This window comes from Colius striatus, chromosome Z, assembly GCF_028858725.1.
Source record: "Colius striatus isolate bColStr4 chromosome Z, bColStr4.1.hap1, whole genome shotgun sequence".
In the NCBI taxonomy this organism is placed as follows: domain Eukaryota; kingdom Metazoa; phylum Chordata; class Aves; order Coliiformes; family Coliidae; genus Colius; species Colius striatus.
This window is the reverse complement of record NC_084790.1, coordinates 7942275-7968304: the sequence shown is the minus strand read 5'-3', so window position 1 is coordinate 7968304 and position 26030 is coordinate 7942275. Positions and strand designations below refer to the sequence as shown.

At 36.2% G+C, this 26030-nt stretch overlaps 1 protein-coding gene across 1 annotated transcript in view; it reads right to left on the bottom strand.

Annotated features, from left to right (window-relative positions):
* KIAA0825 (KIAA0825 ortholog) overlaps window positions 1-26030 on the bottom strand; it is a 251533-nt gene that overhangs the window by 109219 nt on the left and 116284 nt on the right. The window contains exons 15-20 of the mRNA XM_062018445.1: window positions 24475-24663; window positions 22719-22952; window positions 20655-21063; window positions 16656-16806; window positions 12346-12495; window positions 8338-8432 (exon numbers count right to left, since the gene is read on the bottom strand). Coding sequence (XP_061874429.1) covers window positions 8338-8432; window positions 12346-12495; window positions 16656-16806; window positions 20655-21063; window positions 22719-22952; window positions 24475-24663 — 1228 coding nt within the window. The remainder of the gene's footprint in view (window positions 1-8337; window positions 8433-12345; window positions 12496-16655; window positions 16807-20654; window positions 21064-22718; window positions 22953-24474; window positions 24664-26030) is intronic.

The following is a 26030-nucleotide window of genomic DNA, read 5'->3' as shown; positions in this document are numbered from 1 at the left end:
ATACTGCTCTTCCACCATTTGTTTCTCCTACAAAGAAAATTTTTAGAGAATTTCCTACCTTTTCTTACCCTGAATGTTTTTAGTCATTTGCCAGATTTGGGCTTTTGTAGAGTTTTTATAGAGGGAAAAAAAAAAAATCTTTCACAGACAACAAAGCACATGCAGTTTGATGACATTCTTTTCAATTTCAAAACTACATAATACATTTTCCCATGTGTTGATAAACTGGATTCTAAAAGAGCATTTTCTGGATATCTAGATAATCAACAACACAATGAATATAAACATTTTCTATAAATAGTTCACCATATGGCTACCATTCTCAACAGATGGTGTCTGTGTATCCACCAGAATATACAAGAGCTATGCAGATTTTGCCCTGCAAGCATTCAAAATTCTAAACAAGAATTTTTCACTTAATTTTGGTTTTATTAAGCTTAATCAATGGCAAAACATATAATTTTATCACCTAACTCTAGTCTAGGGAAGTGTTCTGGTTTAGCAAGGAGCAGCTTTTGGCTTAGTAGCAGGGGGACTGGGTCGCAGTGAAGACCCGGTAAAGAGTTTGCGGACCCTCCCCCGGCTCCTGGGTTCAGACCCACCTCCGGCCCGGCTGGGCCAATCTGGCGCCTCTGCCATCACTATTTAGGGGACGGGAATTTGGAATGCGAGACAGGAGGTGTATGAGTGATACAAGATGGAGGCGACCACGCGAACCCTTCAGCCAGAGAAGGAGGAAGGAAGGAGAAGCAGTAGACCAGAGACCCCTCTGCAAGCTGTGGCGGGAATACAAGCTGTGCCCCTGAAACCTATGGAGATCCGTGGCAGGACTGAGAGCCACCAGCAGCTCCATGTGAGTGAGCCCAGACGGGCGAGGGACTGTGTGGGGAGACGGCCATGGCCCAGGCCGTGCTGGAGAGCCTGTACGCCGCAGAGCAGCCCCACACGAGAGGCAGAGAGGAGCTGCAGCCTTTGGAGTAAGTGCACGTCGGAGCAGCCCGTGCAGGGCTGCCGTGTGTGTGAGTTACCCCACGGACTTGCAGGGAGGACTGGTGTGGAGTTCACTCGTCCTGAGGAGGGACAAACGGCAGAAGCTATGGGGAACAGACTAACTGAAACCCCCACTGCCTGCCCCCCAAACCGTTCAGAGGGGGCAGGGTAAAAACCCCGGGATCAGGGCTCTGAGCCCGGGAAGAGGGGAGGTGTGGCAAGGTGTTCTTAAAAAGGCTGGTTGGACTCTTCACTGTTGTATTACTCTGTGTTGTTTTATCTTGGTTATGTTTTGGGGGTATGTTTTAGTTGATGTTGCATTAAATTATTTTCTGTTTTCTTCCCCAAACCGAGTGGCCTGGTCTGTTTTGTCCTGAACCTTAAGCGGCAATTAAGCTCTCCCTGCTCTTGAGCAATTCTCAGCCTCTTCGGTACTCGAGGCTAATCGTGGTCTTTGTTCCCTGATGGGCCTAAACCAGGACAGGAAGAAATGACACAAATATATTAACAAATTTATTTGCAAAAGACAAGTAGATAGTCCTCACCCAACAGAGGCAGAAGGATTTAAAAGATACGTTATTTAAAAGATCAGCTTCCACAGAATAAAGAGATTTTCTTAATCTTAGGGCAGCAACCCAAGATGTCAATGATCATTTTTACTTTCCTAAAAAGCAGTTTCACTTCCAAACAGCCCAGTAGTTTTTCAGACAGAATGCAGTCTGGACTATGTTAGGACAAATTCTGGAATCCGAAGAATGTGACAGTTTATGTTTTGCAGCAAAGTTTACTAGAAGACTACATATTTTATCCAGCTTTAGTAGAGAAAAAAATATCTTATTTGTTTATGGTTTCCTTAAAGCCAATATATGATCAATTCCACGGTTTTTTGCTCTGCTTTCAGAAGCTGCTGGGTGGTTAAGAATATTTATCAAAGGAAAATGTGATGGGAATTAAAGCACTTGGTCCATCATGTTTCAGGTTAAAAATACTTAATCTCATATTATTGTGCAAACACTTTCTGGAAAACTCTTCTTGAGCTACATCATTTCATCTGTTGGAAATCATCTTCTGGTTTTCAATCTAAATGTTTTTCATGGCATTTCTTTTGAATTGTAAAAAATTTTGGTTTTAACTTATGTAATTTTTCTAATTTGGTACTGTCTCTCACCTTGACGCATTTATGATAAACCAATATACTCCCCTTTTAGTTATTAAGTTATCATGCTTCCTGTCCTTAAGATGTTGTGCCTAGCTGTCATTGGTTTTGCCAGCCTGTTCCTGTAGCTTCCAGAGTACTCCTGCCTGCACACAGACTCCTAAATTGTTCCAACCAAATCACTAGTTATTGCCCAGTACTGGCACCACTGATCCTTGAAACTTCCCTAAGCTCAGAGGAGGGAATCCTGGATGCTCCTCCTCAGAACAGCAAATTACTGCAATACTGGACAATGTCTTCAGATGTTAAAAAGAGTCTTGGTTGTTTCTTATAACTGTATTGAGTGGAACATAATTGTTCTTTACAGTAGTGCATTCAATGCATCTGAAAGTCCTGTAGAATTGCAGAAGAAAGGTCACATCTCAAAACACAGTAGAATATTGATATCTTATTACTATGTATAAGTTGCTGAGATACTTCCCTGAATGTAAATTCTCGGAAAGTGCTTAACATTATCAGTATGAAGGAGAGTACGTAAACAAGAAGGGTGATGTATGGTACTGTGCTTTGGGTTCATGTTAACACCAGCTTTTTGAATCTTGCTGAGAATAACTTGTGCAGTGACAAGGCCTTTTCTTTTTCCCTCTTCTCTCCCAGTAAGTGGGCTGGAGGTGTGCAAGAAGCTGGGAGGGGGCATAGCTAGGACAGCTGGCTCAAAATGACCAAAGAGATAGTCCATGCCATATAAATGTCATGCTCCACAATAAAAACTGGGGAAAGGAACAGGAAGGGAGGATGTTTGGGTTTATCACTTGCCAAGTAATTGCTACGTATGATGGAGTCCTGTTTCCCAGGAAGTGGTTGGTTATTTCTCTGTTAAAGTGAAGTACTGAATTAATTCCTTATTTTGCTTTGCTTATATGTGCTGCTTTGCTTCACTTAAACTGTTTTTATCCAAACCCATGAGTTTTCTCATCTTTACTTTTCCACTTCTCTCTCCTATCCCATTGTGGAGTGAGTGAGTGACCAGTTATATGGACACTTGGCTGCCAGCACCGGTCAACTCATCAGAGTCACTAAAGTATTTTCAAACATGATAGTATGAACAGAGACAGTGTCCAGACAGTTAAAAAAAAGAGATCATACTTGACATAGACACAGTTTTAACATTCTGGTTTAACCAGATGATAACATTTTTCCCTTTATAACTGATTAAAAGTTGAGATACAAGTGAATTTATCAATAACTAAAAAAGCACATGGTCTTCTTGTCTTAATGTATGTGACCTCTTATTTGATACCGAAATATCTAAGGATGGACAAGCGAGTGCCAAGATTCAGAAAAACAACATGTATCTATGTAAGTATACAGGATATTTTTTAATACTCATGTAAATAAAATTCTAGAAATTAACTGAATGTTAAGGCTTATTCTTAAAATATATTACTACAAGTATAATTGAAAAACTATGTTGTAATTTCTATTCTTGCAGATCAAACTGCATATATATTTTAAAAAAAGAATCAGAAGTAAAACTAGAAAGGAAAGGAATCCATATATGTATCTCTTTTCTTCTGGTAAGGAAAATTTATTTACAGTTTCAAAAGCTATGAACTGTAAATATGGAAGAACACTAAGTTTTCTGTTACTGCTTAACTTTAATAGGACTTTCCTGAGATTGTTCTGTATTTGATAACCTTGAAATAAAATAATATCATTAACCATATACATCTTTCATTTGAAAAAATTCCTAACAATTTTACTTTGAGGATAACAGTAACATGTGGATTAGATTCATATGCTTATGTGAAGCCAACAATGAGTAGTACACAACAATTCATTCCCTTTTTAACCAGTCCTAAAAGTCTTTTACTTTCCCCTAACCACCAACCAATTAATTTGCCTACCTCCTGTTGGCTCTGGGACAATGCTCCCATAACCCCCTCCCACCTAACTCAGTCATTAACTAGGTTAGGGGAGCATTTCCCTTGTAAATGAGTCCCCTAAGCACTTTTACTTTTTTTCCTGATGAAAAGGTAGCAAAGCATACTTATTTTACTTTGGATAGCATTTCTTGTTAAAAAATTCACCCCAACATCACTATAACAAGTAAAAGTATGTTTGTCTGCACAGAAGTAACTGGTAAGGGAAAGCTTTACCATGTGTTACAGAAGTATTATGGCACTCCACTTTGCAAACTGATGCTGCTGACTCTTCTCAAGTATTACCCTTGGTTTTGCTTAACTCATCTCACAAGGCAAATAGTAGAAACAGAATGGATCAGTCACAGATCAAACAAAGGAAAGGAAGGTTATCAGGGGGAGTACATATGGATTCACCAAGTGGAAATCCTGCTTGACCAACTTGCCTTCTACGACAACATGACTGGCTTGAGTATATGAGAGGACAACAGCGGATGTCATCTACCTTGACTTCAGCAAGGCCTTTGACACCATCTCCCATAACATTCTCACAGGGAAGCTGAGGAAGTGTGGGTTGGATGAGTTGATGGTGAGGTGAATCAAGAACTGGATGAATGGGAGACCAGTGGTGGTAATCAATGGTTCCAAGTCAAGTTGGAGGCCTGTGGCCAGTGCGGTTCCACATGGGTCAGTTCTGTGGCCAGTCTTATTCAACATATTCATCAATGACCTAGACAAGTGGACAGAGTATACCCTCATCAAGTTCCCTGATGACACCAAAGTAGGATGACTATCTGATTCAATAGAACACTGTGCTGCCAATCAGCGAGATCTGGACAGAGAGAAATCTCATGAAGTTTAACAAGGGCAAATGCAGAGTTCTGGTGAGGAACAACCCCATGCAACAGGACAGGCTGGAGATGACCTGCTGGAGGACAGCTCTGTGGAGAGGGACCTGGGATTTCTGGTGTAGAGCAAATGACATTGAGCCAACAATGTGCCGTTGTGGGCAAGAAGGCCTGGGGTGCATTAAGAAGAGTGTGGCCAGTAGGTTGAGGGTGGTTATCCTCCCAGTATACTCTGCACTGGTAAGGCCTCATCTGGAGTCCTGTGTCCAGTTCTAGGCTCGTCAGTTCAAGAGAGACAGGGAACCACTGAAAAGAGTCCATCAGAGGGCCACCAAGATGATGGAGTGACTGGAACATCTCTCTTATGAGGAAAGGCTGAGCAACTGAGGGCTGTTTAGCTGAGAGACGAAAAGGCTGAGAGAGGACCTTGTCAATGCTCATAAATACCTTAAAGGGCAGCTGCTGAGAGAATGGAGCTAGTCTTTTTTCTGTGGTCCCTGGTGACCACAGAAAGGGTAACAGGCACAAGTTCGAACACAGGAAGTTCCACTGGAACAGGAGGAGAAACTTCTTTGCTGTGAGGGTGATGGAGTCCTGGCACAGGCTACCCAAAGAGGGTGGGGAATCTCCTTCTCTGGAGGTTTCCAAACCCACTTGGCCATGTTCCTGTGCCCCCTGATTGAGGTGAATCTGCTTTAGGAGGCGGTTGGACTGGATGATCAATCTCCACCATTCTGGGACTCTGTGATTCCTTGGTAAACATGAGGTTAAGATAATCACATACTCATGCAGCTTGAACCTTAACTCTCGAGTACTGTCATAAGCTTGTGTGAAGGTACTTTTTGCTTGGTAATGGGGAGAGGGAGCTGCAGAGCTGGTCCCAGTAAACAGTTCTGAAAACATCCCCCCGTTCTGAGGTGGACCCACTTCCAGCCCAGTATCTGGTGCCTCTGCGATCATTATTTAAGGAGGGAAATCTGCAGCAGAAAAGGAAGTGTAGGAGTGGTACCACATGGAGGCCACCATACGGACCCCATAGTCAGAGATGGAAGAAGAATCCATTCTATGATTCTATGAAGAAAGAAGGAGCATTGGACCAGAGATCCCTCTGCACCCCATGGTGAGAACAGAGAGCCACCAGCAGCTCTGGGTGAGTGCGCTCGGATGGCAAGAGACTGTGTGAGGAGGAGGCCATGGTGCAGGCTGTGCTGAAGAGCCTGCAGGCCCCAGAGCAGACCCACATGAAAGGCATAAAGCAGCTGCAGCACTTGGGATAAACATACGTCAGAGCAGCCCGTGCAGAGCTACTTGGTGTGTGAGGTACTCCACGGAGGAGCAGGGAGGACTGGTGCGGAGCCTGTCTGCCTTGAGGAGAGACAAAGCTATCAGAAATAGACTGACTGAAACCCCCATTCCCTGCCCCCGAGCTGTTCAGTGGGGGAAGAGATAAACACAGGTGACCAGGGCTCTAAGCCTGGGAAGAGGGGAGGGGTGGGAGAAGGTGGTCTTAAAAAGGGCTGGTTATGCTCTTCATGATTGTACCACTGTGTTGTTTTCTGTTTGTTATGGTTTTGGTTGGTAGTGGATTAAATGAATTTCTGTTTTCTTCCCCAAGTTGAGCAGCCTTGTCTGTTTTGCCTGGGACCATAAGTGGCAACTAAGCACTCCCTGTCCTTAGAGTGTTCCAAAGGCTTTCAATACAGTTGATTGCAGTCCTTTTTTCCTGGATGGGCCTAGACAGTGCAAGTAAGGCCAGGATTTATGCAGTGTTAGGTAGGAGCATGAAGAATCACCTAAAGATAGGGATCACTTGAGTCACTGAAAGCTAATTTGAGTAGTCATGAGGCCAACTAGAAATGGCCCAGCCAGCCATAAAACACAGACAGACATACTTAAGCTAAATCACATAATGATGCGTTGGAGATCCTGGTCTCTATGTCAGATATTGGATCAGCAATTCTACTTAGATTGCAATGAGTTTAAACTATCTATTGGTCTGTAAAGTAGATGAGTGGTTTAAATAACAAATCCATGAGTTATTCATTAATCATTTGCATAACATCACTTCTAGAGGAGAATTTCCATATCATGTAGAAGGGCAATAAATGGAGACATCTTCAAATTAGGAAGGATGACAACAATTAGGCCACTTATTAAAAAAAAAAAAAGAGTAACAATAGAGGATATGACGTGTGAAACACTGAGGACAGAAAAGGCATACACATGACTTCTTTCTAAACTTTATAAAGAGATCAAAAGAAAATGAAATGTGTTTCAAGATAATCAGAGAAGATGAAATGGTCACAGAAAATGTTCCGTCTGCAAATCACAGCAGTCTTCCTTGCTCCCTTTGGCTCATATTGATGACATCAACATGAAGGGAAGTTCAAGAACCAGCTTGAGACTAAGACTTTCTATTAGAATCTCCTTTAAAAGGGCAAACCATTTTTAATGAAGGACAAGTGTTAGCAATCAGCAGGAGAACTATCACAGAAAAAAAATTAGTACTGAATTGTCTCTGCTATTTAACATAAAAATTACACTACTGGTACAGACCGAAAGGTCCATGAAGTTACATATCCAATCTGCTAGTGCATAACAGGGGACATCAAGAGGAGAACCAAATTTTTAGGCACATTTTCGCTAGCATAGTATTTTGTGTAATCGCATTAAAATTTTCAAAAACAACAGTTTTGATGGGTAAATAATTAAATATAACAAAAATAAGAGAGGAGACTAGAAATAGATTGTACAACTATTTCATACATGAAATGAAGGAAGAATTAAATGTTTTAGACTAATCACTAGCACTAAATTGAGAAAGTGGCATAAAAACACATAAAAACTTTTTTTTTTACAGATATATTCACACATTTCCAAAATTGTCGTTCTAGTTTCTATTGAGAAACAGTTCAGTTTAAAAGATGAATGATATAACCATATTAGCTATTATGAGGAGGATTCAGAATTAAGAACAGAACATCAAACATCATACTTTGCACCATGTAAGTTTTTCAGTTTCCACAAGGATATTAGTGACAAATATTTACACATTAAGAAAACACTTTTTATTTCTAGCTACACTTATCATGCCCCTAAATGAATTTAAGATTCACTGCAACTTGAGTAAATATCCCATAAGTTCTGTGCAGTACAGGTTTACTAAAGTTACACAGTTCTTTTTAAAGCATTATGTGAAGGTAACATCAACACACATTCAGGTCTTAGAAAGAAGGAACATGTTAGTTTCCTCAATATAGGAATTGAATACGATCTTTATATTCATCAAATACACTGGACAATAATTGCACAACTTAAACTAAATGTAAAACAACTTACATTAGTAAAATATTTGTGTATTGACTATTATGAAGTGAAAAAGACAACAGAGAAGTAACATTATTTGCCAAAATCCCATTACCTGTGTGCCAGCAGCACCCTGAAGGTCATTTGATTCAGTCTCAAATAACTTGGCAGCAAGTTTGACCAATCCCAGCTCCATTCAGTAATGGTTGACTGTTGATACATGGCAAGAAGCTATTGTTAGTTATTAATCACTGTTAATATGATCAGTAAATTAAAGCTCCAGCTGTGATATACTAAATAAGAAGGAGGGGGGTCTAGAATAAGGACTTAGACAGATGATATTAATCATGTCCACAGAAGAAGGTTTTTATTCCAATAAGACAGCAATTAATTTATAAATCCATTTGGGGATGTAGCCATTACTTATAAAAAGATAAATCATTTTTTCAACCGTTATTCTTCCAAATGTTAATGGCACTCTGCCCAATCACTTTATGTGAGTGCTTGAGTCTTTGTTTGAAAAGCAAAATAATTGGCAACTTTTTATGTAACAGCAATTTACATCTTCTGCTGTCAGCAAAAAGTTTGCCATGAAAAACTTGGTATAGCTGGAATTCAAGATGTAAACTGTACTGTAATTAGGGAGAAGGTTTAGTTGTCTATTGTTTTGTAAGGCACTCCAGTCACTAGCTCGTTATCATAATCAGCAGCAAGGCTAAACAATATGAACAAATATAAGTCCACATTGCTTATTTAATAAATAAAAACCAAATCTACAATAATGGTGGGCAAAGGACCACATACAACATTCCTACGTTTACAAACAGTAACTCCTGTTGCATAGCACTGACTTTCATTATCAGCAATGCTCAAGAGTGACTACCATTTAACATCCTTCAAAGGAAAGTATTCCAAAATTATGGCTGTCACACTAAAATACCATTGAGTGGTTGTTTTGGGGGTTTTTCTTGAAAAGCAAGTCAGAACAATGGAAGTAAAATAAGAAAAGTATATCTTGCACTGCATCTTTTTCTCCTTACAGACAGCACTTGGTTCTTCTGGGAGACCAGAATCAATCCCTCCCATTCCTTCCATCCTTATTTTAATCTTTTCGTTGTTTTAACTTCATTTGCTTCCTGACCCTGATGTTTGCATGTGCTTCAAAGTAACATAGAAAAATAAAGTGTAATATTGAGTAAGAAAGGGAGACAGAGCAGCTAAATAAATAATAAATAGTGCAAAAGTAGAATGTGAATGAAGAGGTGAATGAAGTGAACATATGATAAATGAGAAAAAAGGGAAAAAGAGTCAACTGAGAAAACAGTGAGAATAGAAGGACTCGGGAGAAAACAGGAAACTGTTCATCTATGCTGAAGTACAAACAGGTAAATAAATATGTTTCATCTATGCTGAAGTACAAACAGGTAAATAAATATGTAGAAAGTGCTTGTAAGATCAAGAGAGATATAAAGGAGAAGCTAAACAGTCAATAGCAAGACATAAAACAATTAGAAAAATACATAAGCATAGCAGATTAAAATTCAGTCGACTAGATTGATCGGTTCTGTGAAAATCTAAAGAATCAGTTTGAAAAAAGTCACCTCAGGAAAGGAAAATCATTTATTTGTAGCATTTTCCTTCATGGATACTGTTGAGTTGCACAGCCTAGACTTAATCTTATTAAACAATAGCAGCACTGGCAGAGATTGAGGTGTCAGGACAAATTGATAAAATCAAGAGCAACAAGTTACTAAGACCAGATGGTGATTATTCGAGATTTTTACAGGAATGTAAGAAAGAAGTGGCTGAATTGTTAACAGAAATGACACACTCGTTAGAACTAGCTATTGAACTAGAAGGTTGGAAGGTAAACAATTTACATATCATTAATAAAAATGGTAGAGTTCAGTGGCCTTTGTTTCAGGAGCAGTAAAATTTGTAGAAATTATGATCAAGGATTTTGTTAAATTTGCCATGATATGGAGAAATTAGCAAAACTTCAGAAGAGAAGATCAACTACCTTAGTGTACTGCAATTTTTACACATACCAACAAATAATATATGAATATTTAGTACAAATCATCTTTCAGAAAGCTTCGGAGACAGTTTAAGAAATCCTCTACTGAAGAAGCTAAGAGCATGCCTTCAACACACAGTGTAGAAGTGCTCATATATTGTTATAAATACAGTGTAGAGCAACAAAAAAGACTATTTGGAGCTGAAAACGCCTCTTGGACTCACAGGCAATATTGCCATACCTATTCCAATTGGTCTTTCTGAGAGAAAAGCTTTAAAAAGCAATACATAATTAATTTATGGAAAAAATATGTTGTGAAACCAGTAGTAGACTTAGGGTAAAAGGTTTATTGTTAGTTACAACAGATGCAAAGAAAAATAAAAAATTAAACTTGTATTGTAAACTGCTAATCTTCATAGCAGTTGCCAACCAGCAAGAAATCAATTTAAGAAATATATCCTTTGAGAAGAATAATCATTCATTGACAGCACTCTTCTACAAGCACCGGTGTTGACAGGAGACCAGGCGCTGAGGTATATTGTCCACTATTTTATAAACAGACATTCCTATACCACCAAATGAACGTGCAATTTTTTGGTAAAAGTTATTTAATTATATTATTAAGCTCAGAAATAAGTCAGTTACTATCAACAATTGCATTGACACACGGTGCTTTGAGGACCATAATCTATATTTTTTGGCTTTTAATTTTAAGATACTTTTAAGATACTTTTCTTGCTGTATTCAGACAAGCGACTTTATGCCAAAAGTTTACAAAATCCAGAGCAATTTAATAGGAACAATCTCTTGTCATCTGTTGATTAATAGAGCATTACAAACCCATCATGTAGCAGAAGAATTCTGCCCTGAGTTGTCACCACTTGAAGGTCTTATTCTACCACACTATTAATGAATCAAGAATTGAGGCATGGCAAAACTGTATTCTGTACTTCAAATTGGAGTGATTCTTTAGCCTCTTAAATTCTACCAATTTAAGACATACATAAAGGGAAATAGTGGAAATAAAAAAGCCCCAGGTACTTTTAAAGGATGTTGCTCTGGAATGAGAAGCCTTGCAAAATTTGTATTAATCTCCTTTTTCACAATATTAACACTTATTGCAACATAACAATAATTAAGCATTGTTAAACAAGGAAGGAAAAAAAACCCAATCATAAACAAAAACCAAAACCAAACCAAATATACTTACAACAGTACAACTGGTGAAATAGTGTAAAATGCTCAAAACTGTGAGACTACAGTTTTTAAAAGCAGAGTTGTACTGTCAAAAAGGATATATTTCTACAAGTCTGTAAAGTGAATTTTGTGCCCCTACAATACAATTTCTTTTAAATACTTGAAATTGAAGAGCAGAATCAAAACTGTATATAACCAATTAGGAAGATGCTGAGAAACGACTGTGTGAGATTTTTTAAGCATTCAAATGCTATCAGAAACTACATCCAACCTTATGTATTGAATTGGTACATAGTGCTCTGGCAGAGATTTAGGCAATTAGATTTATTTTGTTAAACAACCACGTTATCAGGAAACTAATTTGTATAACTAATAATCCTTTACGTATTACTAACATGGTTTAATGAAAAATGGAGAAATGGATGCGGGCATGGATTTCTTCCTGCTTGTTCTCACTACTCTGTTATATCTGTATTTCCAAAGCATCCTGTTCAATATTTCTGCGAAGGACTCATCAGGAAGATTCTAAGTGTGTGCTCGGATTTTTGTCATGATTTTTCAAAGGACTAAGACTAGCCTCATGTACCATTACACAGATGTAATAAATGTCATTGCTACTAATAGGCTTTCCTTCACTATACTGAACTAGCAGAGACATTTTAAATAAACACAAATTGCTCTTACATGCAATAATTCTGATACAAGAAAAGGGCAATGACAACTTTTTGAACAGCATGCTGTTGTAGAGGGTGTCCTCATTAGAGTACTAATACTCTTTTGCACTTCATCAAATGTGAATACATGTAATTAATTCAATTTTCCTAACTTCAGCCTCTGTCATTATTACAATCATCATAAGATTGACAAGTAGAAATTATACCATAACCAAAGTTTCAGATTTTCACAAACCTGGTTGAACACTTTTTCACAAGACTGTCTGTACACCTGGAAAGGGTTGAAGGAAGGCTGCTCCTCTCTGCCCTTCAGTGTCAAAGTTTGACTGGAGGTAACATCATCTTCAGAAGAATTCTCACAAGACAGTTGCTCTTTCAAATATTCCTTTTTAGAAGAAAGAAACAATCACAAAACAGAATATGCTTTCTAAGTGACACTTGCCAAAATTTCAAGCATAACTTTACAGTATGCTTGACATAAGTTCTTTATATTACAGAAGGGAATAAGTAATTTGTTACAAAATAGAAACCTTTAAGAGTAACACCATTTTACAACAAACAGTAAACAGCCTCCACAAATATATATCCATCTGAAGTAAATCAGAATAATCTAAGTAATTGTTTTAAAATAATCATCAAATTATGTGCATTAGTGTTCATTTAATATATACATGTTATGCATGTATGGAAGTAAGAAATATTTTTTTTCTATGAGCTGTTCTAATGCAAGATGTCTACGACAGGATTTATGTTATGTTACATGACAAACTATACATAAATATTAAGTGTTACTTTTTGTCATGTAGTAACTGTTTTTTAATAGTTCATACATGACTATAAATTAATGGCTGGATGAACATATACAAACCAGCTATTTAAACACAGGAAAGAAACATTCTCCCCACTCTTCAAAGCTATTTTTAATTAAGTATTCAAAGACTAGAAGCCATTTATGGTTTACATGGCAATTTTAGAAACTATACTGTAACAGATGCATGATTATTTTGGCCACAATCCTTTCTGTTTTCACTTCTTACACTACTATGTAAATAAATCATCATTGCATGCCAATAAAGTGTTTTGATTAAGTGGAACCAGTTTACAAAGAGCTAGATAATGAAACACAGACCTATTTGCTGGAAGGACTACTGTGATTAAACAGTTTATTGTTATTAAAATGAAGTCCATAATGATAGGATTGCCATAACATTGAGCAAGTACTCAAGGTGAATCTTCATTAAGATGGGTGGATACAAATGCTCCTCTTAATTTGCAGTACTACTGAGATGATAAATTTTTTCAGATGAAGGTGAGGGAACATGTAAACTACCTGCTAAGGCACCCTGTGCTCCTCAGAGGGTCTTTCTGAAAGAATAATTTCATCATTGGTTTAAATTGATCCAACTGTGTTCTGGCCTGAAAGGCACAAATTCCCTCCCAATCCACATGTAGCTGTTTCTCCCTTGTGTTGGCACTAGCATATGTTGTGAAATCAGCCAGAAAAAAGAAAGGTTTCAGCCAGATGAACAAGACATATGATTTCTAGTACTAGTACACAGGAGTGGGAAAGCACAAGAGCAAGAGAAAAGGCAGGATTGTCTCTCTCTGCTGATGGCAGTCAGTTGTCAGGACCAGGACAATCACAAAATCATTTAAATGGCTTAAAAAAAAAATCATCGCCTTTTTAGTTTAAGATAACAGTGTGACTCAGCTGTAAAAACATACCCTCAGTCTCTCACCTATATTTTCTCAGCCTACAAAAATTTCTGGCTTTTTTTCCCCCCTTTCATTCATGACTTCACGCTGTAACAAAGATTTAAAAATGTGGTGAAGGGAATTATTTAAAAGCTATTTCTATGGGGTTTTTTTTCATAAATGTACTGCTTTCCATGCACACATTTTCACAAAATCTGTAGACAGCTGTAAAATACCCTGGCCCTCTGGGTTTCATAGAGCCAGCAGAAGCATATTCTGTTGTGGTTTTAGTAGAGATAATGGAAATTGCTGTCCATTCTTGCTAGAGTTGAACATTTCGAGTACTATACAGATCACTTCCCAGAACAGTAATTTTTCTGTCTTTGGAATACTGTGGATTTATGTTTTGACAAAGAGATATTCAATAATGGTAAATGCATTACTTTAAGAACTCCTTTAGTACAGTACATATTGTAGACCTTGAAAGGAACATATTTTAAAAATGTGAAAATAGACAGAAATGAAATCATGTTTGTAAACATGTGAACTATATCCTGACTATTATTTACCAGTCATGAAACCAAGTAGACAGAATATTATCGAGCCTGACAGCTCAGGAAAGTTGGTTTCTCTTTGATAGCCATTAGTCAAAAATGCTTTAAAAAATAATTATTCTTTTTGATAAACACATGAAGGACCAGAGGCTGTTTTGAGTTCTACAGTATCTATTATAGATCTTTATAGCATCACAGCTCTCTTTACAAGTACAGCTTCCAAGAAGCTACATCCCTTTTGTCTGCTCTTCTAAGGAAAATTATTGAGAACAACAATTTTCTGTTTCATCATTTTGCTCTCTATTCTCACACAATTATTAAGTGGTGTAGCATAATGACCTCCAAACTAATTTTAAGAACAAAATCCCTTGATAGTCCAAGGGGTCTCCAAATAAAATGATGGACTTTTGAACAGACAAATCGAGTCTATTTCTTGGTAGTCAGATGCATTAAAAGTTATGAAAAATAATAGAGAAGTGCATTATCATAATACCATGATAAGAATTGAAATGTATTGTAATAGTTTCAAAGGCAACTTGAAAGAACACAGTTAAGACTAAGTCAAGCTAGTTCAGATTTCTATTTAAAAAAAAAAGCAAATCCCAAAAAACAAGACAGTTTTTTCTACTGAGAAATGTTCTATATTTAACAAAGCTGCAGAAATTCAAGAAGAGATACCTGGGATCTGGAAAGTCAGGCTAAAGTCCCTCTTCACATAATTCTCTCAGCCTCTCACCTCCTATTAGAGCTGCTCCACTTTGCATAAATAACTGAATACTCACAGGACTATTCAGATCCTGAACCCGACATGGGCAATCTACCCCTTCATATGAATAGAATATGTCTCTATTTTTGACCCTAAAAGTTACACGATGGATTTTTACAGCAATTTTTTCACAGCAAAACAACTCCAATAGAGGAAAACAACAGAGTTCCATGCTGGTAGCTAATGGTATAGCACTTTGGGAACTTAGGTCAGATGTAGGAGACAAGGATTCCATTCTCTGTTCTAAACCAGGCAGAATAAAGATTCAAGCCCGCATATCCTGTCCTTAATGCCCTAACTACTGAATTATATGCTATTTTTGGAGGTCTTGCTCATCATATTTTCCTCACTCTGTTATACTTAAGAGCATTCCTGAATGTGCTCCAGGTGAAAAGGTTTTGTTTGAACTGTATTACAGTAATAATTTTCACTTCACTTCCCGAACTATTTAATTGTTTCAGATGAAACATGAAAAGATTCTGTATTGTATTAATGTTAGGTTGCCATCTCTACATACATGCTTACATTGCTTCTAAAGCTCCCGAATGCAGATGTATAAAGGTTGCTTTTAAACCTATACTTAGGAACTAAACAGTTGATCTGATTTTCAGAACCACAGTGCCAGAGCTGAGCTGCTCTCTAATGCCTTCATGCAGACATAGCTGCCTAATCAGGGCTTTTGCTATATTTTTTTTTTAAAGAAAAATCTTGGCCTGTGCCTGCATTTGCATTATTTTGCATTTTATTATAATCACTTCTGTACACTTGCAATGATCTTAACAGCACCTGCTTATGTATTCAAGGAATAGTAATTTAGTAATTAAAGCTAATAAACAGAACTTTCTTAATTAAGCTCTGTAGATCTGTGTGATCATACAATTTAAGAAAACCTGTGTTTATTCCAGCATGTAAAATCAGAATGCTTTTGGTAACATGGGGCAATTCAGTACAGCCTTAGGAATAATGAGATAATTCTTTTACGTTTCCCAAATTCTATGTGCAGCAAACAAATCTGAATTTGTTTACTGTAATTTCCAAAGCACTTCAACTGAACAGCGTTATCTACGTTAAGTAAGGTTTTCATGTGGATGCATCTACTTCCATAGTACAGCCATAGGGTTTGTTTGTTTGTTTTTAAATCAGTAAAACTGATGAGACACATTCAATTTTACTTGCTGTAACAGTCAATTCACCAATATCTTTGCTGCTTTTTCTTTTATATTTTTTATTTTTTGCTGTGTTCAAACTCCTAAAATGTATCCATCGTCTACAATATGAATCTGAAGGAATTTTATGAGCCATACTACTGTTTAAGTACATAAATAAAATCTACATTGTTTCCCATAAAGTAATCTTTTCTGTACAAAAGCAGAAAAGCCTAAACTGAATAGATTCTATTACAATACAATATAGGATTTCATATTGACTTTAAGAAGCATTATCACCTCCTTGACTAACCCTTAGCTGCCAGCAGTCGCTGCCTCAGGCCAGTACACACCTAATTGCTCGGTAAAAAGGCCGTTTCCCTACCTCATTGAGCCGGATGATGTGATAAATTTGCCTCAGGTACTCGCTGCCACCTGGTTTGTGGCAGATATCCAGGACCATCGTGTTTATTTTCTGCTCAGTGAATCCAAGTGCAATGCCTCCTTCCTCTAACGTTGTGCCTTCTACTGTGACACTAGAATATAGAAAAAATACAAATATTACTTCGGTAAAATGTCTAAAAGTATAAATATTAATGCAAAGCCGGCTAAAACTAAATGCCAAAAACCCCCTCATACTTAAAAAGATTTGGCTTGTGGAAAGGTTGTTATGTATACATCTCATAAACCTCTATATAAATACATAACAGATGCTAAATAACATCTGCTTATTTTACAAGCTTCCAGTATTATAATCTGAAAGATGAAAAACTTTAAACATCCTTTAAGGACATTAGAGCAGCAAATATTTTTTTATTTTCTTTTCCACTGGAGAAGTTATCTTTGTTACTACAAATGCCATTTGCATTCCATCTTTTGTACATTTCTCTTTGCCTGTCTCTGCACATATTAAAGCCTAATTAATATGTCAGAAAGGTAGCCATTACTCTAAGTATAGGTTGGAACGTTTAAATTCAAGTCTTTTTGTTCCCACTGGTATGGCAGTAACCATTTCAAAGGTATCGATTTGCCACTTGTTGCACTTCATGCCCTGTAGTGTTCCTTGATTTTCTTCTTAGTGTGAAGCTGCTACAAAGAAATCTGAAGGTTACAGGCCTAAACAATAGAAATCCTACTAAATCTATTTTTTTCCCTCACATATTAGAGCTGCAGTACAGATACTTGTTGGCACCTTGACACAGATATGTCAAGAACATGGCAAAAACCCTCTATAGTTAGTACTGGATTAATTTAAAAAGTACTCAAAAAGTGTACTGAATTTAAAAAAACAGTATTTCAATTTTTTAGAAGTAAAACAAAAAAATACTTGGTTGCAGTCAGCTGCAAGTTGTAGTTTACCATTGAAAGTGTGCCATGATTACAAAGTTAGTTCTACTGAAAATCACTGTTTGACCTGCAGGCTCACTGAAATGCTACACAGCTGCTGGACATTAAAGCTGATATTGTTTCCACATGCAGCTTCAGAAAATCCTACAGAGCAAATAGTTTCAAAATATAAACTATAATTTTGTTCTTTGCTGAACGGAAGGAAGCAATACTCTGTTATTATGGTGTATTTTACAGAAAAGCTTCAAAGAAATTGATCTGTAAAATTAAAGCACATTTAAGGCTGATCTTTCAATGCCACATATAGATGCAACCTGAATTTCTTGTCAAACTTCTTAGCGACTGACATTGAAAAAGTCGAGAACCTCTGACAAAGGAGTGTATCAGTGTCAGTGCCCAAATTGTATCCTTTCCTGTCCGTCACTGTGCAGGTGAACCAGATGATTGGATTCAGTCAGTGCTATGATTAATGAGTTCCTCTCTGGATTTGGGACTGCCTATCAATCATGTCATTAGGAAGAATGTGCCCTGAAAGAGGCAGACCTCAGCCAAGGAATAACTGCATTCATCTTAATCTCTACATGCACCCAGCCAGCCAAGTCAGGGTCACCATGATGAAAAACAATAATCTTCAACTCAACAAATTACTTTGCAAAGAAAGACATTTCTTTTCTTCTTGGGATGCGCGCTCTTCAGAATCTAATGTGACTGTTTACAGCTCTAGTACTACCATAAAGTGAAGGTTACTTTAATGAATAGTAATGTTTTCAGGCAGCACATGAGATGGGCAACCCTTACAACTGCCATTTTCTGAACCTTTCACTGAAGAGTTTTTTTCTTAAAATTTTCTCTAAAACTAAGCTAATTTGTATACCACAATGAAAGAATCTATATAATATTTAGATCTTTTATGTATCTAGCAGGCCTGATAACAATAACACAACATATAAACATCTAGTGCAAAGATGTTCCCACAATTACACAGGAGAATTCCAAATCAAGTTTTGAAATTTACAGCTTCTGTTTTCTTCCACACACCTTATCTATTAAAAGTCTATAAGTATTTACAAACATGAATATGCATGTTAATGGATGTGCATATGGTTACCCACAAAATCCTTTACGTATGAAGTAATCATACAGAACATAGATTACACCAACTTAGATTTTCATATATGATAATTCTTATTTCAAATAAATAATGTGAACTTCATAAGTCACTTCTTGAAAGATCTGCCTTTAGTTTAGTGGTTGTGTGACCACAACTCAGTTTGATATTTGAATTTCAGGTCTAAAATATTAGCTTTATAATTTACATTTATAATAATAATAATAATATCTCTGCATTGTAAATCTATTAACTTTTTTTCTCAGAACTTGGTTCATGATATTTGAATATAAATTGGAAAAATAACGTGTATTCTGCAGAAATCTCATTGAAAAGAGGGAATTTAGCTTCGTAACTGCATCATATAACTACTTACTTGGAGAATAGGTAACACATTCTTCACTTTCTTAAGCTTAAGAGCACTAATTCTCACTTTGGTTGACACTGTACTGATACAGAAAACAATTCTCATTCATTTCCCTCACACTGATACCTGATGGGTAATACAGCTCTTTTGCAGTATGTGAGAAAAGAAAATAGAGCAGCATATGAATTAAAAATTCTCAGCTTGAGATAATGAGAGAATACTGAAGTTTCACTTTTTAGAGGTTATCTAGAATACTATCTTACCCTACATTTACATTAAGAAATGCCTAAGAAAGTGTGTTATGGAACCATTCTGTTAAGTATCAATTTACTTACTATCTTTATTATTTTTTTATTCTATGACTCCTTCAGACTCTGGCATCTGGCTTCAATCTTAATCACTGGATTAGAGCTTGCATATTAGTATTAAATGGAGATGTAAAGACTACAAAGGTCAATGTCAATGAGCATTCATGTGACACTATTAATGCCTAGTAAGACTCCTTTTAACTGACTACTTGTATGAACACAGAATATTATCCCTTAAAGCACTGACTGCATGAAAGTCTGTTCACTGATGCCAGTGATTCTGACCTACAATCACCATATCTTCTGTTTTATGAACAACAGTCAGGTTAGCAACAACTGGAGCCTTCAAGAATATTCATTAAAAAAAGCAATCGCACTTTCATTAGCCAACAATTTTAAGTCAGTAATTTGCATAACTCCAGTAAATCTAACATTGCAAAGCTAATGAACAGTACTTTTACAGAATGGTACACAAATTCAGCATTTGAACAGGCTGGACTAGGAACATGATACATACATAACTCCTTGAAAAACCATTACAAGGATTTAAACCACTCGGACTTTAATGTCAAATCTGCAGGTAAGGTTGATATTTTCTCAGAAAGGCACAGCAGGGTACTCTCTCCTTCTGTCTTGATATATCCTACTTGCCCTCAGGGTCTGTTATGTTTTAAAATGAAGTATGCATACTTTTTAATCACAGAAGAACACTGAAAGCTTTTCATAGTCTCTCTTAAATTAATCACCACAGCAAAATTAATTTATAATCTATTGTGGTGCCTTCTAGTCAGTGTACCTGCTCTCATTCTGAAAGCTACACTTAATTAATTGTTGACAATTTTCAGCACAAAGCTATAAAAACTCTAAGTACTATGAAGATGCTGTTCACAGAATCACAGAATCTCAAGGGCTGGAAGGGATCTCAAAAATCATCTAGTCCACCCCCCTTGTCAGAGCAGGACCATCTAGAGTAAGTCACACAGGAACTTGTCCAGGTGGGTTTTGAATGTCCCCAGAGAAAGAGAATCAACAACACATCTGGGCAGCCCATTCCAGTGCTTCATCACCCTCACAATTTTAGCAGCACAATTAAGTTGCAAAAACATGCTACAAAAAGCCATCAGTATTGATAACTAACCCATTTTATAGAAGATCACTGTTCATCTATTTTTAATTGAACAATAGCCATCATCGTACCGAAAATTCAGTAAAAGAAGAACAAACAACGTTGTTTGAAAAATACTACATTCTTACCAGTCTGTGCTCAATTTTCTTGCCTTCCGCAATTGGTTTTCAATCCAGTTTGGTCTTTGCTGTTCAATGTTTTGTATAACCTTCTGGGTCACTTGCTTAGGACCACTTTTTTCTTTTCCCATAATACTTTCTAAGCACACACGAACTAAACTGAGTTTTTCTTTGCTCCATCTGTCAAGTGTTGCACCTGTTAAAAGTTCCGCAGTATTTCCATCCTCAAATATCCGACATATAATTACAATCAAATTCCAGACAAGCAGACCAGCTTTCTTCAATTCAGCAAAGTTTCTTGACATTTTTCTCTCAGCCAGAAAAAAGAAGTACTTAATTGGGGGAGGCAAACATGCAATCACTGTAGGTAACTTGCTGATTACAATAGATACTGCCTGAGCTGCAAGTCTTGTGAAGCCTTAAAAAAAGAAAAGAAGATATGATTAACATTAACATTCTAGTTCTATCACAGCATGCTTCTGAATGTTGTATGATAATTTATTACTTTCTTTTATATTGAAAATGGGTAAAAAGCTTAAGTGCTCAACACTGTAGCTTGACTTCTGTTATGCTTCCTCTACAGAAATCCCATAAAATCTAAACAATAACAGGAATTAAAAACATAGAGACTAGAAAATTTACAGTTCAGACTGTGATTCTATTAAAAATTAGTCCTGCTATATACAGTTATTACAGAGTAAATGGAAAAGGCAACACCCATGTATTCTGAATGGTAAAAAAATTGTAGTGTAATATTTTTTCAACTTCACTGTGCTAAGTGTTTCAAGATATTACATACATTCATAATCTTTAATTTTCTATCAATCCATTTCAATATTCAAACCTACAAAACTTCAGTTTGTCAACTTTCATTTAAGCAGGAACACTACACAGCACGGCATTTTAAACATTCTGGATAATAAAATAGTACCTATAAAAGTGACTATAGAAAATATGCTCCTCAAAACACAACACATGCCTAAAAAAACCCTAATAAAACAAAAATGTGATCCACAAGAGCCAAGTAAAAATTATAAAAAACCCATCAGGAAAAAAACCCAAGAAAACTCTCAACTCACTGCACCTGTATTCTCAACTTTTTTAAAAAATAAAAAAGCCTGATCAGTTCTAGGTGTCACACAGCCAATTTAAGTTGTCACTAAGTCTCCTCCTTACCTCTGAGCTTGCGTATCAGTTCAGGCTTAGCAATGGCCTACAATAGCCACTAAAGTTCTAGATTAAAGTGATATTGCAGTGAGTGCACTGCTGCACAAACGTGCCTCAACGTACTGAAGAAAATGTACTTGGAAACAATGGATTGATGCCCTGGGTTATCCACAATCTAGACATTCAAAACTTCACTTCAGGATACACTACAGAGTTACTACTGTATTGAAAATAATCAGGTAATATTTGGGGGGGAATAAATTTATGGTGAAATATCCTCAAAAGACTTTTGAAATGATGGAAGCTTTTAGCACTGGAAACTCTGAAAGTAAATAACAGAATCCATCTTTATATTTAATTGTCTTCCAAACAGCTCCTATTACAAATATTATTTCTCTTTCTTAAGTAACTGTTTCAAACATCAAGCAAAAGCAAACTCCATACAACCTTCAGTGCTATTAAACGTAAGTCATCACTTTGATGTAAATTTGGGATGATGTTAGCATTTCAGACAACACCGTGTGTTTACATTTAAACAGTCCTGACTGAAAAGATGATAACTAAGGGAAGAACTGTTTATAGCCATTTAGACAAGACCATAGACATTATTCCTCCTGGAATCCCACCTTGCTACTGCCAGATATTAAAAACATTTTCAGTACTATTATTATCAGTACTACAATACCAATTATCTTAGAAAGCTTATTTGTGCATACACAGGTATAAACCTCAATAAAGACATACTGAATTTTAACACTAAGTACTTCAGAAAAACACAGCATGCTTGTAAATTGTTTTGTTTGTTGTCAAATTGCGGTGCTCATGAATTATAACTGTTCAGTTTTTATAAGTAACTCATTAAAGGGGTAACTTGTTTTTATGTTAAAACGTACAAATTTCACTCACATTTCCCAGATTCTTTTCTCTTCATTTCTCGAGGAGTGTAATTCCATTCCTTTGGAACAGTTTTCAGTAAACTTTCAGGAACTATTTGCCTGTGCTGGTACATTCCATAGTTTTCTGTTGCCTCCCATGAATGCATCAAAGAAATTATCTGCTTCACTATACCCTTGACTGAATTAATCAAAGTCAGTTTCAAGCATCTGATAACCTCTGGCTCCAACTCACCACAACTGGAAACTTCAGAAGGAAGAATTATTAAATATTCAGTAAGTGTAGTCATTTGTGTAAATCTGTTTCAGAAAGAAGTATTTCAGAATTCTTATGGAAAGAAAAGTAAAACCATTATGATTCACAACAACTTAGATCTATCAGTCTGTTAGAAATTAAAGAAAAAATAAGAAGCAAAACAATGTAGCATCTTGTACCATCTTAATACAGTAGTGACAAAAACCACAATTGAATTTATTTCCTTCCTCTTCATTTCTCCATCAATATATTTCTAAAAATTTTATATGAGTAGACTGATTTATTCTTTATTATATGGAAAACATTTAATTGCTTGTTAGACATCAATGAGGTAAATACATATACCTATTATTTTTACTTCCTTGTCTTGATAATATTAATGAAGTTGCATTTATTAAGTTGCATATATTATTTATATCTGTTATACTAGAGAACAGCAAAGGAAAAAAGATACTTTGGAAACAAAAATGTATACAAATAATAGTCATCATTGGAGACACAGCAAGTTACTGGAGATTACATGTTGAAAACAGATCATCCTAAATACAGTTATTGATGTTACAACAAGTATCAATCTTCTCCACATTCTTAATACTGCAGAGAATTGCAGTTTCTCCATTGCCATGGAGCTTCAGTTGTCAGGCAGCATACATGTCAGAGATGTCTTTTGCTACATTAGGACCTTTGCTCATAATTTTGCTTATCTGTACTTTTTGCTGATTTAAGTTTCATACTTCTCTGCATAGCATTTCTGGAAGCTTCCATGCAATATTTCTGAATTTTCCTTCATCTTACACCTTAGACTTCTACTTTTTGAAATCCTGTTTTTCTCTAAGGAATGCCTAAGCACTTTTACTACTGTTGTTTTCTATTTTGTGATATTAATAATTCTATTTCCCCTTTCACATTCTCCCTTTTTTTTTCCTGGTGTTTTGTTTTTCGACATTTTTGGTTTTTTGAGCTTTCCTGCATTATGGGCTCATTTGCATCATTTGAAAAATCACCCATCAAAACCTCACCTCTCTTTGCTGGTTGAATACTGCTTTTCCTTGGGGGCAGCATTAGTTGCTCTAATTGAGAGGGTGGCTCTTCCTCTCCATGGAAAATGTTCGCCTGTTGACAGCAGTCTATATGCCATGTCTACCTCAATAGGAGTCCTTTTCTTTTTCCACTGACCTTTAACTATTTCTTGCTTTTAAATTGTGGCAAAGATCTGGAACTATTAAATGCACACAGACAAAGACAGAAACTACCTGCAGCCACTCTGCTGGTAAGATAGACACTTAATCAGATCTCTGGTTGACCACACTGCTTCATAACCTCTGCTTTCTTCATAATTTTCACCATTTCTACCATGATCTGATTGCTCAAAACACTTCAATTATACTATAATTTTGAAGTAAACGACCATCATTTCATCCGATTTATAAAGATAAAAATAACATGCACTACGTATCTGAAAACTGACAAGTTTTAACATCAGATTTCAAATACTTATTAATAAATTAAATACCTGTCATATTGTATAAGCAATTCCACAACTGCTCTTTTTCCATGTAGGTCTCAAAAGCAATGCCAAGAGATTTGGGTGATAAAGTGCAGTAAGACAATACTGTGAAGATTTTTTCAATCAAAGTAGACTCTTTGTTACTCATCTGTTCTAAGAGAGAACTTTGTTCGGCATGATTTAATACTTCATTTCCTTCAAAATAAACAAAAACATGATTGCAATAATTTCCAAATAATTCCAAACCACAGTAATAGATAGTATTAATCAAAACAAACAGCAAATTGTACCTGAATAATATTTTAAGCAATAATAATACTTACAGATACTACAATCTGATCTTCCACTGCATAATGACATTTGACTATCTTCTTGAATTATATGCAGCCATTAAATAAAAGACTCAATCATGCTTACAAACTATGGAACATGCCTATTTAATTCAGGATGCACTCAGTCTATAATTGGAATTTGATTATTTACTAAATATTAATCAGAAGTAAATTGTACTACTTCTGTAGAATTGCAGTCAAAAAGTTATCACTGTGTAAATCCTCTTAGAAATATATTATTTACGGGAAATAACAGAACTCTATTTAGTTATATAAAACACAGTAAAGTAGAAGCTGCATACTCCACAAAATCAGCTGACTGTTTTCCATTATAAGATGAAATTGAGGAGAAATCAGTTCTGCAAAACCAAATTTCAGACCTGCTATGATGCAGATACCAATGTTTTTATGCACAACTAGTGATTTTCGTACAGTTGAGTGGTAAGAGCTAATATTACATGTATCTGTAAACACTTTTCATAATGATTAAAAAGCACTCTCCCAGCTAAAAGATGATGTGTTTTAACCTCTTTGAACCAATGCATCTCAATGGCTTTGACTCTTTCTAATGTCAAAGACATCAGCTTTCCATTCAGAAATGGAATGTGCTTTAGATGTTAACAATCATAACAAGTGACCAGAGACAGCACCAATTAAACACTTTTCATTTAAATTTCTATTTTGCAAACCTGAAGGTTTCTGTAAATCTGATTTAGATAAAATTATACTTTAAAATGTAGTTTCAGTTTGACTGTCCTTATATTTAACAATCTGTATGGGAGAAAGATGGGAGAGACTAAATTTATAGGCTGTGTTGTTCTAGTATTTCAAACAGCCTTCAAAATCTACCACAGTGGAAAATTGCTGCTTTCCACCTAGCAGCAATGACTTGAGAATCTTGTAACATTAATAAAATCTCATTTTACTCTCCTCTGAATTCCTACAATCTAATTCTCACATTATTGTAAACCATTCAGTCTAGGTAGTGTGTCATCTCAATAGAAATGGCCCAAAGGATGTAGAAAGTTGAACAAGAAGAGCAGTGATTTCATAGCCAACAAGCAGTGAGGTTTTTTTTCTTAAGGTAAGAGACTAATCAGCAACAAGAATTTTTTTTCCTATGAGTTGAGTGAGCTGGCAGATTTTCCTGAGACGTTTTCCATTGCCAGATGCTTCTGAGTGAAGAATCAAACTGATTTCACTAATTCATTCAAACCAGCAATATGTCAT